The sequence below is a fragment of the Otolemur garnettii genome, unplaced genomic scaffold, assembly GCF_000181295.1.
Source record: "Otolemur garnettii isolate 467f Iridium unplaced genomic scaffold, OtoGar3 scaffold00106, whole genome shotgun sequence".
Taxonomy (NCBI): Eukaryota; Metazoa; Chordata; class Mammalia; order Primates; family Galagidae; genus Otolemur; species Otolemur garnettii.
Genome location: NW_003852501.1, coordinates 5,937,641 through 5,954,356, shown reverse-complemented (window position 1 = coordinate 5,954,356; position 16,716 = coordinate 5,937,641). Strand labels below are relative to the sequence as shown.

At 34.6% G+C, this 16,716-nt stretch overlaps 1 protein-coding gene across 3 annotated transcripts in view; it reads left to right on the top strand.

Annotated features, from left to right (window-relative positions):
* Positions 1-8,851, top strand: part of NUP58 (nucleoporin 58) — a 37,830-nt gene extending 28,979 nt beyond the window's left edge. For 2 of the 3 annotated variants that reach the window (XM_003796710.3, XM_003796711.3), the window contains 3 exons: positions 3,398-3,496; positions 5,379-5,474; positions 6,722-8,851. In XM_003796710.3, the coding sequence (XP_003796758.1) occupies positions 3,398-3,496; positions 5,379-5,474; positions 6,722-6,891 (365 nt within the window). In that variant the 3' untranslated portion in view covers positions 6,892-8,851. The remainder of the gene's footprint in view (positions 1-3,397; positions 3,497-5,378; positions 5,475-6,721) is intronic. The other variant, XM_023517234.1, reaches the window with a different exon arrangement.
* The last annotated feature ends 7,865 nt before the right edge of the window (positions 8,852-16,716 follow it).

Here is a 16,716-nt window from a genome sequence, read left to right as displayed (position 1 = left end):
AACTAAGCAATAGTGATTAACCATTTTGCATAGTCTTCCCTTTTCCCTTTTGTCTAAAGGTCTCCTAGGCTCTGTGGTCCATTTCTTTCTATCTTCCCAATCGGGATGTTAGTTATTTTAATCATGGCATCATGATTGCAAGATTATTGAGCTCTGTTAAGAGATGTATGTGATGGTTTTATGAGTTACAGCCTGTTTAGAAGTGTCCTGATATGTTGCATTATGTTTTGTGCCCAGTGAGTTATTCCTTTTGCCCTATGACTTTTATGAAATGGTTTTTAAGTGCCAATAACAAAGTTTAGACCGTTTAGAGTTAAAGCTAGATAGAGTTTGGGTGCTGTTATTATACATCACTGTTGATCTCTATAAGATTTATCAGAGACATTTTGCTTTTATTTGCACATTGGTTCTTGACTTCATTAATGTTAATAATGGGTACAGGGCAGATAGGTTTTTAGACTGTCACCTTCCGAGGGCAATTTCTGTGGTAACTTTCTTGGAGGTGAAGGAATGGACTTAAATGACTTACTGATCCTTCAGATCTTTTTTAATGAAAAAAATACATAATTGGGCTTAGGCATGTATGGTTTATGGTTATGTTTTCTGAAGGCTAAAGAGAATTAACAAAGAACCAACAGGCTGTTGATGTATGAATTGAACATCAGTACCTGGATAAGTTAGTTACACACTGGTAGATCTAGACACTTGTCTACAAGTACTTCCCAAGCCTCCTAAAAAAAGTAAGACATTTACATTAAGCTTTTCAGTGTAATTTTAATGTAGGATAGTTTTTTAAAGCAATGAACCTGCATTGAGTTTTGCTATTGTGTTTTGACACTTTTAAAGTTCTTGATGTTTACATAATAAGATTTTTCTTATGTGAGTTAGCTGCTGTTTTAAAGGAGAGCCAAGACATTTTGTTAGGAATTCCTACTTTTTAGCTTTTAGCATAGATTCAGAGATTTAAGCTGTAGTGTTAAATAGGAAACTTTAAGTATTTCATCTTAGTTTGTTGTGGTTTTGTGATTTTGTTGTATTTAATAACCAAAGGAACATTCCCCATTAAATCAGTAATAGTAAAGTTTTTCAAACTGGGGGAAAGATTTTTTTTTTTTTAAAGAAAAGCTATTACTTTAAAATATGACTTAGGAATAACCATACTAATTACATTAAGCATTTTGAGTGATCATGGAAAATTATAAAAAATTTTAGCACTTTAGTCCTTTTCTGTGAATGCAGTTTTACTCATAAGAAAGTAGAATTTATTCTGGAAAATATAATTTACAGTGCTAAACCTGATTTTGTTGTGTGTGAATATACTATGTGGTAACTTTTGTAAAATGTTATTCTACATGAAGATATCACTTTGGGCAATCATGGTATATATAACTACTAACTTGATTTTATTTATGGAACTAAGAACCTCTCATTGAATGACTATTCAGATTTCAAAGCAGACAAACTTCTTGAATTGTTTACGTAACTTTTGCCTGAAAGATTTAAGTTCTGCTTTCTAATAGTGAAACTAATATATATGGTGGCCAGAGTGTAATATATGCTAATACTTTGGCATGGGAGATATTTATCATGAGTTTTTACTATTAAAAAATGTTATACATTTGCCTACTAGTTTTATAAATGATGTTGCCTTCAGAATTTGTGTGAAGGTATAAAACTCAAAATATCATGTATCTGTTGTGCAATGAAAGTCTTGTCATCATTAGATACGAGTTCGTGATTACCTATATTCTGAATACTGATGATTAGAGAAACTGTATTCTGTTGCTCTTAAAAAGAGACCCACACACAACAAAAAGAATGCTATTTGAGTCACTCTTAAGGCTGAGGGCTGTGGTGTGCATTTTTCTTTAGGGTCTTCCACCAGCAGTGCCTCCTATTAACATGTGAAACTTTGAAGTCTCTCAATGTTAAAGAAACTGGACATGTGTTTTCTACGTATTATTTTTATTAGAAATCAGAAAGTAGTATGCTTAGTTTCTTTTTCCTATAGTAACATTTTACAAAAGAGCTTCCAGGCAGGTATTTTATTCTCAAATTGATCTCAAACTGGATGTAAAAATTTAAATCCTTTTTGAATTTATTTTTTTAATAGTAGTGTAAGAATTCTGGCTGCTATTAGTTGTTATTCTTTATTTTCTGGGTAGAAGCTATTTGAAAAGTCCAGTTTCTGTCCCAGTGTAGCAAAATGTAGTTCCTCGGTTGTTTTTCTTTAAATGTTTTATAATTTCATACTACCTTTTGAATATATAAACCTCATTCTTCATTGGACAACTTGAAGGCTCTGATTTCTTTAAAAGTTTAAATTTTAATGTATACATTACTTTGGCAGTTCCCTCAACTTTGAGATGCACTTATCACTGTGCTTGAAAAAGACAATACTGAAGATTGTACTATGAAATTTACTGAATAATTTTCATAAATTATTTATCAAATGAGAGATTTTTAGATTTTTGTATTCTGCTTAGTTAAAAAAAGGTAGCTAAAAAGAGAGGCTAGTAAGTTTGATGCTATTCTTGCCAAACAAACTCAGCCAAAATCTTTAAAGTAACAAATGGGAAAAGGATAACTAATCGTTCTGCATCTGAGTACATTTTCCAATATGTCAGAAAGAAACTTCTGAATTGAAATCTTGACTGTATTGAATCTGTCAAGGTACACAGCGGTGCCTTTGTAAATGTTCATTATCTATCTTATTTAATCAGGTGATAAGTGGTGTGATGTAGCAGAGCTTAAGAATAGAACTCAATTATCACTTTTTGTGAACAAGTTGGAATTGTCATGTTACTGTGTAATTGATTTGCTTTAAAATGAACAATAAATTTAATAAAATAAAACATTGTCTTGTTTTTTATCTATTTATTATTTATATCACTTATATTTCATATAAGAAATCATGCCTAGTTTTTTCGGTGCTTACTCTTATTAAGTAACATGATATTTTTGCCATGTTAGTGTCAGTCTCTTTTGATCAATTGAGACATGACTCTAACACTAAGGAGCTTTTTTTTAAAGAAAGGTAAAAACCTTTATTGATTATACCAACTAGTTTTATCAGAAAATAGAGATCTAAAATAGTTCCAGAAGTAAATCTATAAGAGCTTTAATTTGTGATACATTAAAGATTTCAAATTATTTAGTAGATCAAACTAATATTCATCTTTCGTTGTGGTAAACTGAATTGTCTAGTTCTGAACAGGTTAATTTAAAAAAATTTTTTTTAGTTAGCCTGAAGAGACATCCTGAAAATTAAGTTTTAAGAAATGGAATTAGTTAAAAGTGATCACTGTTCATTTTTTAAATAATCTAAAAAACCTTTAATCTTGAAAGAGTAAGGCAAATTTGTTTTTTTCCCCCCCATTTTTTTTTTTTATACCAGGGCCACAGCCATCTCTGGGAGTTAGTTTTGGAACGCCATTCGGCTCAGGTATTGGCACTGGCTTGCAATCAAGTGGCTTAGGTTCTTCAAACCTTGGAGGTACACTTTAACTTTTCTCATATTTCATTGAACTATTATATAATTGACTTGATACTAGCCTGTTAAAAGTTTCTACGAGGATCTGCTGCTGTTTTGGAAGTTAAGGCTCCATCTGGCAAAAACGATTCTCTAAGCATAGCCATTGCTTTCTAGTGTTAGATATAGAAGCAATTCATATTTTGTGAATAATAAATATAAGAAGGTATTAAAATCAAGGGCTAGGGATATATATATTTTCCAACCAATATACTGAAATAGGAACTTGAGAGTTACTTAGCTAGGAAATTTGTTTTTAATTAAAATTGTAAAAATTGGTAGTCTTCATATTAGTTTGAAGTTCAGACTACTTCTAGATGACATACATTCTAATCATCTTTTTTCTGAAAGAGTTCTTACGTGGGGAAATTATTATAAATCAAACAGCTCAACTTCTCTCCATTTCTAGGCACTTTGGGAATATTTGCATATATATATGTACTTGTGTACATAAGCAATTAAGCTTATTTTAATAGTTTCGCAAGGTAATTCTAGTAAGGTAAGTCCTTTGCAAAATCATTATGCTAAATAACAAATCCATTCACAATCTTTGGGATCTGTAATTGAAAGCTGATTGTATTTAGACAAGCACATTATAATATAAAAAATTAGTTCCTTTATTTCCACTAAAATGTAAGGTGGGATGTCTATAAACTGTTTTTATTATTTATTTAACACGTATTGTTTATATAGAGTCTGTTCTATTTTAGCAATTTCCAGAATCATGGGAAACAACATAATTCCAAAGATCTAGAATCCAATTTGCTATCATATTTCTTAAGAGTTACAGGCAGTGATACTATTAAATTCAATATTATAGATAAATAACCTATTGCAAAGTAACCTAAAAAGAAGTTGAGCATTTCTTCATTTATAGAGCACTTTTAGGAGGGTGGAAATTAGTCTTCAAGTACTTACTCTTCATGACCTTTGTATAATGAAAAATATTTCTTTTTTTAAATTGTGAAAATACTTAAGAGGAAAACAAGATCTTCCCAGCCCCGGCTTCTCACTGTCGCACTGGCTAGTAGTATGGAGTAGATTTAAAGAGGTTGACTATGACGTACTTTGCAAAGTTTTTCAGTGATACAGATTCTTAATCAAAAATGCCTTGGTTAGTAGCAGAGGAAGATTACCTTGTGGTACTTAGTGTTTACATGGTTGTGTTTGTCATGCTTACTTTATGAATTTGGTATTTTTTTGGTTTTTGGTTTTTTATAAAGCAAAATACTCCTACAGTAGAAATGTTTTATAAGTGTTTGACTAAGATCATTCTTGAATGGTCAATAAAATTTCTAGCGCATTTGGGAAGGAAAATACTAATATCTTATTTTTTTATGGCCCTGTTTTTTAAAAATTATTGGTGGATTATAAATATCTAAATAGACACAGATATTTTATTTTCAGAATTAATCTGATTATTCTAAAAGTCTTATACAAAAGAGTAAATAGATTTTCTTAATAAGGCCATGGTTTTCTTTCTTTTTTTTTTTTTTTTTGCTTTTTTTTATTTGATGATACCATGTTTGCATTATTTAATAAAATGATTATTTTAATAATGCAATTTTATTTAAATAATGCAAACATGGGGTACAGTGAAGTGTTTTCATATACAATTTGAAATATTTTCATCAAACTGGTTAATATAGACTTTGTGTCATTTACTTATTGTGTTAAAACATTTATACTCTAGTTCTAGAAAAACTCACTTGTATCCTTGTTAGAAGGGCCATGGTTTTCAACACTATATTTATTAGACCTTTGATAGTTTTCAGTTTTATTTGCCAGTATCCTTTAACCTGTGTTTTATGTACCATTGTATATTTCTCTATTACCCTTCCACTAGGATTTGGAACTAGCTCTGGTTTTGGATGCAGCACCACAGGGGCCTCCACATTTGGATTTGGAACAACAAATAAACCCTCAGGAAGTCTTAGTGCAGGTTTGTGTGTTTCTACCTGAATTTCAGGCAAATTTAAAGGTGCAGATAATTTAAAAGTATACTGTTATTTCCAATAACCCAAAGGATTCCTGAATCAGTTCCTACCTCCTGAATGAAACATGTGTGCCTAACTAATCATTCACCTTTATCTGTCTTATAAATTAAAGGGCAGGCTTATAAAATATTTTCTGATAAGACTTCTTAGTCTGATTTAAAAAATCATTGTATCCTTTCTTAACTAAGTAGACATTCATTAGATTCCTTGTGACTGACTTCATGGTTAAACAGTTTTTTTCATTATTACAAAAATGATCCTATCATTGTGAAAGTTTAACCCAGATTTTTATCATTATTCATCAGGAGAATGATTTCTATTCCAGAGATGTTCTTCAGTTATAAGTCCCTCTGATTTTAAGAATCTTTCAAGTGATGACTAATTTGACTCCTTATTCATTTCTGAAATAGGTATAATCTTTTCACTCTTGTAGGAAATTTCAAGTTCCATCTACTTTTGCATTAACACTATAAATAGTGGCTTGTTTTAATGTGTAATCCTTAGGGATAAGTAGTATGTCTAAAATAATGACAGTACTGTGAAAGATGAGTTTAAATCTGGGGAAGTGAAAGGAAGTTCCACTTAAGAGTATTGAAAATCAGCACTTCTAGCAGAGTAAGATAGTAGAATTCACTGGTTTCAGGATTATAATCTAAATGTTGTATTAGTTAACGGGGCAGTAGTAGTCCGTGATCTCAGTTTTGCAAGGACTCTTATAAAATCAAAGCAGTTTAAGTATTGCTCGTTGGTGCAAACATTGCCCTGGACGTTGTACGTTGAGGCTTTCTTAGAGGACTTGAGATTGTGAGAGGGGTCCAGATGTTGTGAAAGTCTCTTACACATATTGATAAAATGTTTCTGGTGGGGCTGAAGGAGGAAGACACCTTGGCATACTTAATTAACAGAAAAATTTCTGGCAACTTGAAGTTTTCTGTAGATTTATTTCACTTATTTGTGCTAAGATTTCTCTTTTGGCCTGCATTTTGAAACATGTCTTTCATGGTGCCATGTAGTTGTTAAATAAATTATTTTCTTGTAACATTTCATATTAGAAATATAAGGCCTCAAGCTATTTGCTAGTCTTATAGATTATGTTTCTTTCAGATAGAAATTTACCACTTTTCCCCATTTTTTTAATATTTGTTTCTGTGATTTAACTTCTGATATAAATATTTTCTTCCCTAAACATAAGGCTTTGGCAGCTCAAGTACATCTGGGTTTAACTTCAGCAATCCTGGCATCACGGCATCAGCTGGTTTGACATTTGGGGTGTCCAATCCTGCCTCTGCAGGTTTTGGAACAGGAGGACAACTCCTTCAGTTGAAGAAACCTCCAGCTGGAAACAAAAGAGGAAAAAGATAAACATATGGGGTGATATGTTGCGAGAATCCATAGCAGCACGTTCATTCTATGAGTCTATTTTTCTAATGATGCAGTAATTAATTGCATCCCAGGAGATTTCTAAAGTTTTGATATTTTTCCCTACTCTGGAATTTGAACTTTGTTCATTTTTGCCATACGGAACATCTTTTTTCTTGTGAATTTAAAACTTAGTTGTGTTTTTTGTTGTTGTTGTTAAATTGGTCTCATTGTAAGAAATGTTCTGATTATATCGCTGATTGATAATGGTAAGAAACCATTAGCCTAAAACCTTCTATCTGACCTAGTGTTAACATCAATGTTTTTGTTGATAAGGTTTACATTATGTGAATATATGCACATGTGTTTCTTATACAGCTGGTTGTGAACTCTAGGGCCTATACTAGAATCATTTTGTTCCTTGATAAAGGCCTTTTGAATTACACTGCAGGGCATCTTGTGAATATGTGTGTAAATATATACAGAATAACACACACACTTGTGTGTACATATAAAATATATATTTACGGACCTACAACTTTTGCCTCAGACTGTTCCCCTTTTCTAAGGGTATTCAATTTTTCACCTTTTAAGCTTCATATCCTCAATGCTTGTAGAATGATGAGCTACAGGTACCAGGTTATTGCAGTTGTTTGCTTAAAGACTTATTGAAATGGTTACTGGCTTACATATTTGACCAACTAAATTACATTGCCCCCATTCTTTTCCATTTTTGCTTCTACCATACCATTCACAGCTACTTGAAATGAGGAATGCTTTACTAATCAAACAAATTTTAATGACTTTTATTATCCTCTATAATATCCTCATTTGCTTCTATGAAAGTTTTTTCTTATCTGAGATGGACCTTCAGGAGCATTTTTGCACCTGGGGGCAAAGAGCTATTAAGCCAAATTGGTTCTATGCAGGTCAAGGATGTACTTGAGTGAGAACTTTTCTAGCTATTCCAATACAGCATTCTTTCTTATTAGGGCTATTAGATATTGACACCAAATGGAGTGGCTTCTCAGCCTCTCAACGTCTTAAGTAAGTGCTTAATTTGGAATAGAGAAACAATATATTTTAAGAAAGAAAAATATTGTTTGTAGCAACTATAAACTCTCCCGTGTTGTATCAGTGAACAGAGCTCCAGGTAATAATGCATAGGCATGTCAGGTCGCATCTGTATATTTGTCTATATTAGTATTAGTGACACTGAGTGGATCAAAAGGAAAACCCTTGGAAAGAGAACTGCCTTAGCTATGTATGACTTAAGAGAGAAACCATTAGGTAGTACTATTTATCTTTCAAGTACAGTTTTCAAATGGGATGTGAACATGGACTTTCATTGAAAATAGTTTAATTTTTTATATAAAAGATTTTGTACATAATGTGCATTAGTGAAGATTTTCAGGATCATTTTCACCAAGACACCTTTTTTCTAAAATAGATGTTGCATACATACACACGCCCATATGTTTTTAGTGTAATGTTATTTGCGTTTGATTATAAAAGTATTACCAAATCTGTTTTATTTATCTGCATATAATGATTGGCTTCTTTGAATTGAAGTTTTTGCGCCTTGATGCATTAAAATAGGAACATTATTTGTCTCTGAGCACTAAACTTGTCTTTACTTTTGCATATTTCTCTAATACTTCAGCTCCAGATTGTGGGGGAAGTTAGGAAAAAGGTATGATTCTGTGTTTTGAATTACTGTCAGAATTACATACGTAATTATAACAAACTTTTTTAAAAAGGACATTGCATTGTGCTGCAAAAATCTGAATATTTATATTTGTTTTTTTTTTTATATATTTTACATTTTAATATGTTGAACCACTGGAAATTTGTAATGGATTACTTTTGTGACAAAAGTTTAAATGTGTTGTCATTGTCTCCATTGTCTTCACTTTGTCCGGAGCCTATTATTACAGAAACAATAAAATTTATTGTGTCATTTGCTTTGAATCTTTATAGTTGTCAGTAGTTCTTTATACATAATGTTCTTATTGCTCTTTTATTTTCTTTGGTTGGTTTTTAGTGTTTTCACTGATTTATACGTGTTGTTCTTTTTTGAAACAAAAGACTGAATACAAATTGTAAATTCATTGTCATTTTTTCTTTTTTGAGGAGATGGGGTCTCACTCTTTTGCCTGGATTGGATTAAGTGGTACAATCATCACCACTGCAGGCTTCAATTCCTGGGCTCAAACGATCTGTCTCCTACTCAGCCTTCCAAGTAGTTGGGACTTAGGCACATACCACTGTGCCCAGATAGTTTTGTTTGTTCAGTTTTTTAGAGATGGGGGAGGTCTCACTTGGTTGCCCAGGCTGATCTCGAACTCAAGTGATCTTCCCACCTCTGCGTCCTGAATAGCTATGATTACAGGCAAGAGCCAACGTATCTGATTTATGTTACTTGCATTTATCATCTCAAATTTACAAAGCATTAAACATTTTTTGTTATATAGAAGAAAAGTAAAAAGCAAACGTTCCTTTTAACTCGTGGTTCCTAATCCCAACATCACCTCTAATGGTTTGGTGTGTGTATTTGCAGAGCCTTTTAAGAAACGGCTTTTTCAATGTATGTGTATAAATGCATGTTTTCTAATGTCTCTTTTTCTTTTACATTTTCTCTCATTCTCTGACATCTTATTCTCTCCTAGATCTTTTTTCCTTTTTAACAAATTAGTTTAAACGTCTGTGTTCTGTGCCTTGATGTTTTTCCCCTTATGGTATATCATCACCATCTTTCTGTGTCAGTCCATATAGACTCACTTCTTACTTACTGTCTTATAGAATGGATGTATTATGATCTGTTCCCCAACTATTCTCTATTGATGGATGTTTAGATTCTTTTCACTATTTCACTTTGACAGAAAAAGTCGCAGCATCTTTGTACATTTTTGTGCTTTTGTTTAAAGTTTCTTTGGGGTTGATTCTGTAAGAGGAATTGCTGAAAAGTCATAAAATTTGTGTGTTTTAATATAAGATTGCCTTCCCAAAATGCTATACAAATATACATTCCTACCAGTGTCTGAATCCTCATTTCCTGGCATTCTCTGCAATCCTTCCTTGCTGTTAACATTCCTAATAGTAAATCTTTGTGAGGTCAAGCTTACCATATTGCCTGCTTGCATTCTAAAGTAATTGCATGATATACCTTTGTCCACCTTTATACCAGGTTATTTAGGGTTTTTTCCTTACTTTGTAGGAGCTCTATAGAGAATGTATATTAATATTTTTCCTAGGAGGTATGTCTGTAAAATCAGCTGAGTTTAGAACCTTGTCTTGACCCTGTGTGATCTTGGGCAAGTCACTTAACTTACCTTTAACAATATATTCTAACTTAAAGCACTTGGATATCATAACCCATGATACTTTACAGCATTAACTGTTTTTGCACCAATACTCCACTGAATTAATCATTGTAGAAAGATGTTTTATTTTGGTACCTGATATCTGCCATATCTGAAGCTGCCATATCTTCTTTTTTTAATTTGTTTTGTGTGGTTGTTCTAGCTATTTGGTTTTGAGACAGTCTTACTCTGTTTCCCAGGCTAGAGTGCCATGGTGTCACAGATCACAGCAACCTCAAACTTTTGGGCCCAAGTGATCATCTTGCCTCAGCCTCCCAGTCCCAAGCTGGGACTTAGGCACCCAACACAACGCCCAGCTAGTTTTTCTTTAGTAGAGATGGGGTCTTGCTCTAGTTCAGGCTATACACCCACCTTGGCCTCCAAGAGTGCAAGGATTACAGGCATGAGCCACTGCGCCCAGCCGCCTTCTTTTTTTTTTTTTAAAGTGGAGACAGGCTTACTCTTGCTTAAGCTGGTCTGGAACTCCTAAACTCAAGCAATCCTACCTCAGCTTCTCAGAGTGTTAGGATTACAGGCATGAGCCACTGAGCCTGGCTGGTTATTCTAGTATTTAAGATGAACTTTAGTACAAATTTTATCAAGTTTTAAAAAACCTATTTGGATTTTAGTGGCTTTACACCAGTGGAACATACTAATGTTATGTACTGGGGAGACTAGACATCTTAATGTGTACCGCATGGGATATGCATTTGTTAGGTCTGTTATTCCTTTAGCAAGGTATTTGTTAGATTCTTGTTTGCTTGTTTTTCTTAACAGCATCTTGATTTTATTTCTGAGTACAGGTTCGTACCCTGTTGTTTGCATTATTATAAATGCAAATTAACTGTCCTTTTAGATAATATAGTAAGCCCAAGTTAAAGCCCCCTACTAATCTCAAATAGTTTTTGTAAGGTGGGAATTTGAATAGTATCTTCAGAAGTATTGTAATGGGATGTTTGTTTTGTGAAATAGTCGGGTTTGAACGATCTATTAGAAGGTATTGGGCTTTGACATTCCCTTTCCTGTATCACATGCCCTCGCCTCTGACTGTGAACAAGCCCAGCTGTCCTGCACACACCAACACAGGCTTCTTAGATAACATGACCCTGGCTAAGTCATCCTGCTGGGGTTTGGACTCAGATCTGTTTAATTCAAAGCATGATGTCATAAGTGCCTGTCTATGATACAGGAATAGCACACTGAAAATGAAAGTGCCCTACAAAGGAACTGAAGATAATGTGTCAAACAATTTATATGAAGGAAATTGCAAGTATATAATAAGACTATAGATCACAGCCAGGTGAGGTAAGTACCAAGGGCTATGGGATTTAAAAAGAGGAAGAATAATGTCTAGAGTTTAAGGGGATTATGAAGAAGTTAGGATTGTACTTGTGCAGCCCATTTTCCCCTTTCCTACCATTTCCCTATGACGAGGCTTATGGAGAAAAGCCAGTATTCCCACCAAGTGGGGGTGGGAGGGCCTGCCCACCATGGAAAAGGTAACAGCAGTTTTAACCATTTCAGTCTTAGGAACTGGCAAAGAGAAGTTTAACAAGAAAGGCTTTCCAGGAAGGTTTGAATTTCTCCTCTAACGTCAAAGCACTGTATGCTCAGACCACGTGAAACAAGATCTTTCTCTTGCTGGTACAGAGAGGGAAACTTAACTGGTCCTTGAAAAGCCTAAGAGAGCCAAGAACATGAGCAAGAACAAGAAAGAGCAACAGATGGGGAAAAGTGGGGATTACTGAAGAAATTGGTCGTGGCCCAGATTGTATTTTGCCTTTTTCCATTCATTGAATCTAATGCATTTTTTTTCTCTTCTATTTGTTCTGTTTGTCAATAAAAATAAAAAACCTACTAGGCTCACAAAGTTTGCTGTGCTGAAGAGTCTGCTACAAATTTAACTTGCATAGAACTCCATTCTTGTCATTCCTCACCTTTCTTTTAGTCTCCTGGTAGCAAATCAGTTTAATTTGGCAAATGTTCCTTAAGCATTTCTTGTGTGTGAGCTGCTGCTGGCAACTTGGGAGGATACAAATATAGGTAGGATATAGTCTGTGTTCAATAACGTTAGCTAACTCTGACTTCTAAGTAGACAAAAAGACCTACTCTTATGAGCTTTCCTTGTATTAACTCCTTTAACCCTCAATGCTATGAACTGGGAACAATTATTCCTTTTTTACAGAAGTTAAGTATCTTTTAATAGTCACTCAACTAGTAGGTGGATGGGCCAGAAATCGGATTCCAGGCTTTTAACTTTTACTGTATGCAATTACAATATAAAATGGGCTTTCTCATTAAGTGATATACTCAAGATAAAAGGAAAATTTGTGAATGCATGAGAAAATATTAGCTTAGGGCAGTGGTTCTTAACCTGTGGGTTGTGACCCCTTTGTAACAATGAAAATACATCCTGCATCTCAGATATTTATATTAAGATTCATGACAGTAGCAAAATTATAGTTAGGAAGTAGCAACGAAGATAATTTTATGGTTGGGGGTCACCACAACATGAGGAACTGTATTAAAGGGTAGCAGCATTAGGAGGCATTAGGAAGGTTGAGAACCACTGGCTTAGGGGAATCAAACAGGTAGCTTTGAGCAATGAATATGATTTATATTTTGTGAAGTATTTACAATTTTATCTTTTTCTGAGAGTAAAATATCAGAAATTATATTTACAATTTTAAAGAATCACATATTAAAAATAATCTTAAATTGGAGAAGAGTTTCAAAATAAAAAGCAAATAATACTTCGCTCTCTGGAGAAGGTTCCTGTTAAGTTTCTTTTAATCCTGGTGACATACAGGTTGCGTGTCTCTTATCTGTAGTGTGTTTCAGAGTTTGGACTTTTGGGGATTTTAGAATATTTGCATAAACACATCCTGGGGATGGGACCCAAATCCCAGTGTGAAATTCGTTTGTTTATATACCTCACACACATAGCCTGAAGGTAATTATATACAATATTTTAAATGATTTTTGTGCATGAAACTGTGTATTGACTAAGACCTAGCACATGAGATCAGATGTGGAATTTTCCACTTGTGATTTCATGTCAGTGGTCAAGTTTTGGACTTTGGAGCATTTCGAATTAGGGATTCTCAACCTGTGTTGCATTCTAGCTCATGGGAACGAGGACAGAGGGAAGAGAAGAACCCTCGCCTTTTAAGAGTATGCTCCAGAAGTTACATTTTTCACTTTTGTTCACATCACATTGGCCAAAACCTACTCTGGTAGCTGCAAGTAGGGCTGGGCATGTCTTTTGGTAGGTGTCGGGCACTCAGACTCAGCTAAACTCTACTGGGAAAGAAAGGGGAGAATTTACCAGAGGGACAACTGTGTGCCACAAGCTGCTGGGCCTTGGCTCATCTCCTGAACAGAGGCAGTCCCATTCAAGGCTGTGATTATTGACAGCCACCAAGGCCAGTGCCCTACCTTCCTCACACTTATTTCATTTTGGCTACCAAGATCTCACCTTCTTTTTTACTAACTCAGCTCTGTGTTTTGAAAATTACACTCACCATTTTGGTGTTTTATAGTGGGACCTCTTTTTAAGAGTCTACTGCAAATACAGCTTTAAACAGAAGGCCCTATTTATGACTTAAAGTTGACAATGGGTCTTGTTTTTGTGTTTTTATAAGTGCATTAATAAAGTTTTTTTTTCAAATCATTGTTTACATCTTCCCTATTAGCTAAACAGGAATTGATTGAAAGAATGATGATTTTCTTTTAAATAAATTAGCCAAAACTAATAATGGGTTGAGCCTGGAATAAACAATAGTGTGGTTAATTTTTCTGGTATAAGAAGAATTTCTTCTGCTCCTATATTTTGTTTTATTTCCAGTTGGTTTAGAATTAGGGATGCTCTACTTTATAAATCCTGTGCCATCTGATGATAAGAAACCAACCAGCAGCACTTGGCAAGTTGTTCTGGCATGGTGGAGAGGCAGTGATATTTGCACAGTCAATAATGGTAGCCACAGGTCAGGTGCAGTGGTTCATCCTTCTAATCCCAGCACTTGGGAGGCTGAGGCAGGTGGATTGCCTGACCTCAAAGGTTCAAGACCAGCCTGAGCAAGAGCAAAGACCTCATCTCTAAAAATAGCTGGGGGCTGTGGCAGGCACCTGTAGTCCTAGCTACTAGGGAGCCTGGGCAAGAGAATTCTTCAGCCCAAGAGTTTGAGGTTGCTGTGAGCTATGACTACACAGCACTCTACTGAGGACAACAAAGTGAGATTCTTGTCTCCAAACAAAAATGGTAGGCACTATCTTTGTGTGGCTACTGAGAACTTGAAATATGGCAAGTGTGACTGATATACTGAACTTTTAACTACAACCATTTAAATTTAAAAACTAACTAGATCCTGGGTCTTATTTATATGTGTTTGGAATAACTTAGGTATAGGAGTCTACCCTTTCAGTCGTAGATTTTATGAAATCAAAATGCAAATTGAGTAATTAGTTTCAAGGAAATTTAGCATCCAAAATGAAAATGGTTTAGTTACAAGATTCACACTGGATTTCAACTTAGTAACGAAACATTTTGTTAATATTTTTATACTGATGCGTTGAAATACTGAGTTAAAGAAAATATTTTTAAAATTAGTTTCATGTGTTTCTTTTACTTGTTTGAATGTGGTTAGTATAAAATTCAAAGTAGATGTATGGCTCACATTGTATTTCTGTGGACAGTCCTGGGTTAGATGGAGCTAACCATGGTCCCAGGACCAAAGATGGCTTACACGCCTAAAAGAGAAATAAATGACAAATACTTAATTTGCTTCTTTTTTTCTTTTATGTCACTTGTTATGAGAGAGAATACCGAGCAAAAGTGAGGTTTAAGAGAACAGAGGTCTTCTCAAAGTGGCCCGAAGGACACACCAGCAAGGTCTCCCTGTGGGGACTCAATTCTTAGGGATTTATAGTAACTTAACTTCCTGGGACCTAGAAACTAACAATTGCTTCCACTTCTGTAAAAGCTTGAGCTCGCTTCTCCAGCTTAATTCAAACTGACCAATTCTGTACCCATGGGCCAGAATTTTTGACTAGTGAGAAAATGTAGAAGACTGTGCCAATCAGAGAGCATGGCCATTTTGGAGTCTACTCTGCCATCACTCCGCTGGCTGGAATAAAGCCCTTCTTCTTTTAAACATGGTGTTTGGGTGTTCTTTCTTTCCATTGGGCCTCATCCCTCTGCACCATTTCACACAGCCTCCTACCTGGTATTCCTGCTTTCCTTATCTCCATCCTTGTTCATCCTCAGAGTTCCTAAATGGTTCTCTCTCAAAATGCAGATAGGATCATGTCAAGCCCACCCTCATTGGTGCTCTTTATTCCAAATTCCTTAGCATAACTTACAAGGCGTCTCATAGTCTGGCCTCTAATTCTTTTCCAAATAATAATAATAATTCTTTTACTGACTCTTCCAACACTTTTGCACACCAAGGCCATTCCAGAACAATATGCTCTTTCATTGCACAGCTATTTCTTTTGTCTGGAATAAGCGTTAGCCTTTCAATGCCATCTTTCCTCATCCTTTCCCTCCCTGAGCAAAGTTGGTCTGTACCTCTTCACTCTGAGTGGACTTTGGCCATTATGGTACAGGCTCACCTAGTTATAGTTTTTACTGTTGGGGTATCTGTCTTCCATATTAAACTGTGATTCCAGGACAGGAGCCCTTGTTTTAGTTTTTGGTTTGTTTTTGTATCCTCAATGCTGACTGTAGTTGGATTTCATGAATTTACTAATTGAATAATTAATACCATGGGGAAAGTGTTCCATGAGCCTCTGCTGATCTTTCTCCATCTAGGCCTTTGAAAGTGGGCTGCTAAGGTTAGAGTCTCAGCTTCACCACTTGCTAGCTGTGTGACCTTACGCAAGTTATTCAACGTCTTTGTGCCTCTTTAGTAAAATGGAGATAATTGATCTGATAGGTGGATTGTGAAGATGAAAATTAATTGGCGTGTGTAAAGTGTTTAAATATGCACCTGGTGTAAACTAAGCATGCAATAAATATTAACTGTTGTCCTAATACAGTCTAAACTGTTTTTTCTCTTTCCCTCAGGCAATAAATCACAGGTTTTAACTGGATTTCGAAAACCCAGTGTTACAGAAACCAATGAAGTAGGAAGAAAAATCCATTTCTGAGCAGTCATTGAAATCAACAAAAACTTACTTTTCCAGGAACTTTTGATTCTTGTGAATCTTATTACTTATGAACAATTCTGTAAGGCTTAGTGGTTAGTAAATCAAGATGTTTAGAATTAAGAAAACTTGACCTTGATGTTTAAGGACAGCCTAATGGTTCATATACGAGATCCTGGAAGTGTTTAAAGGAATTAGGAAGTTGGCCCCTAATTCAATCTACATAAGGGAGTGTGGAAAATCATAGATGGCGTAGGAGAAATTAATACAAAATAAAATTGACCAAGTATAGTGAATTAAATATTTGTTAATTCTAATT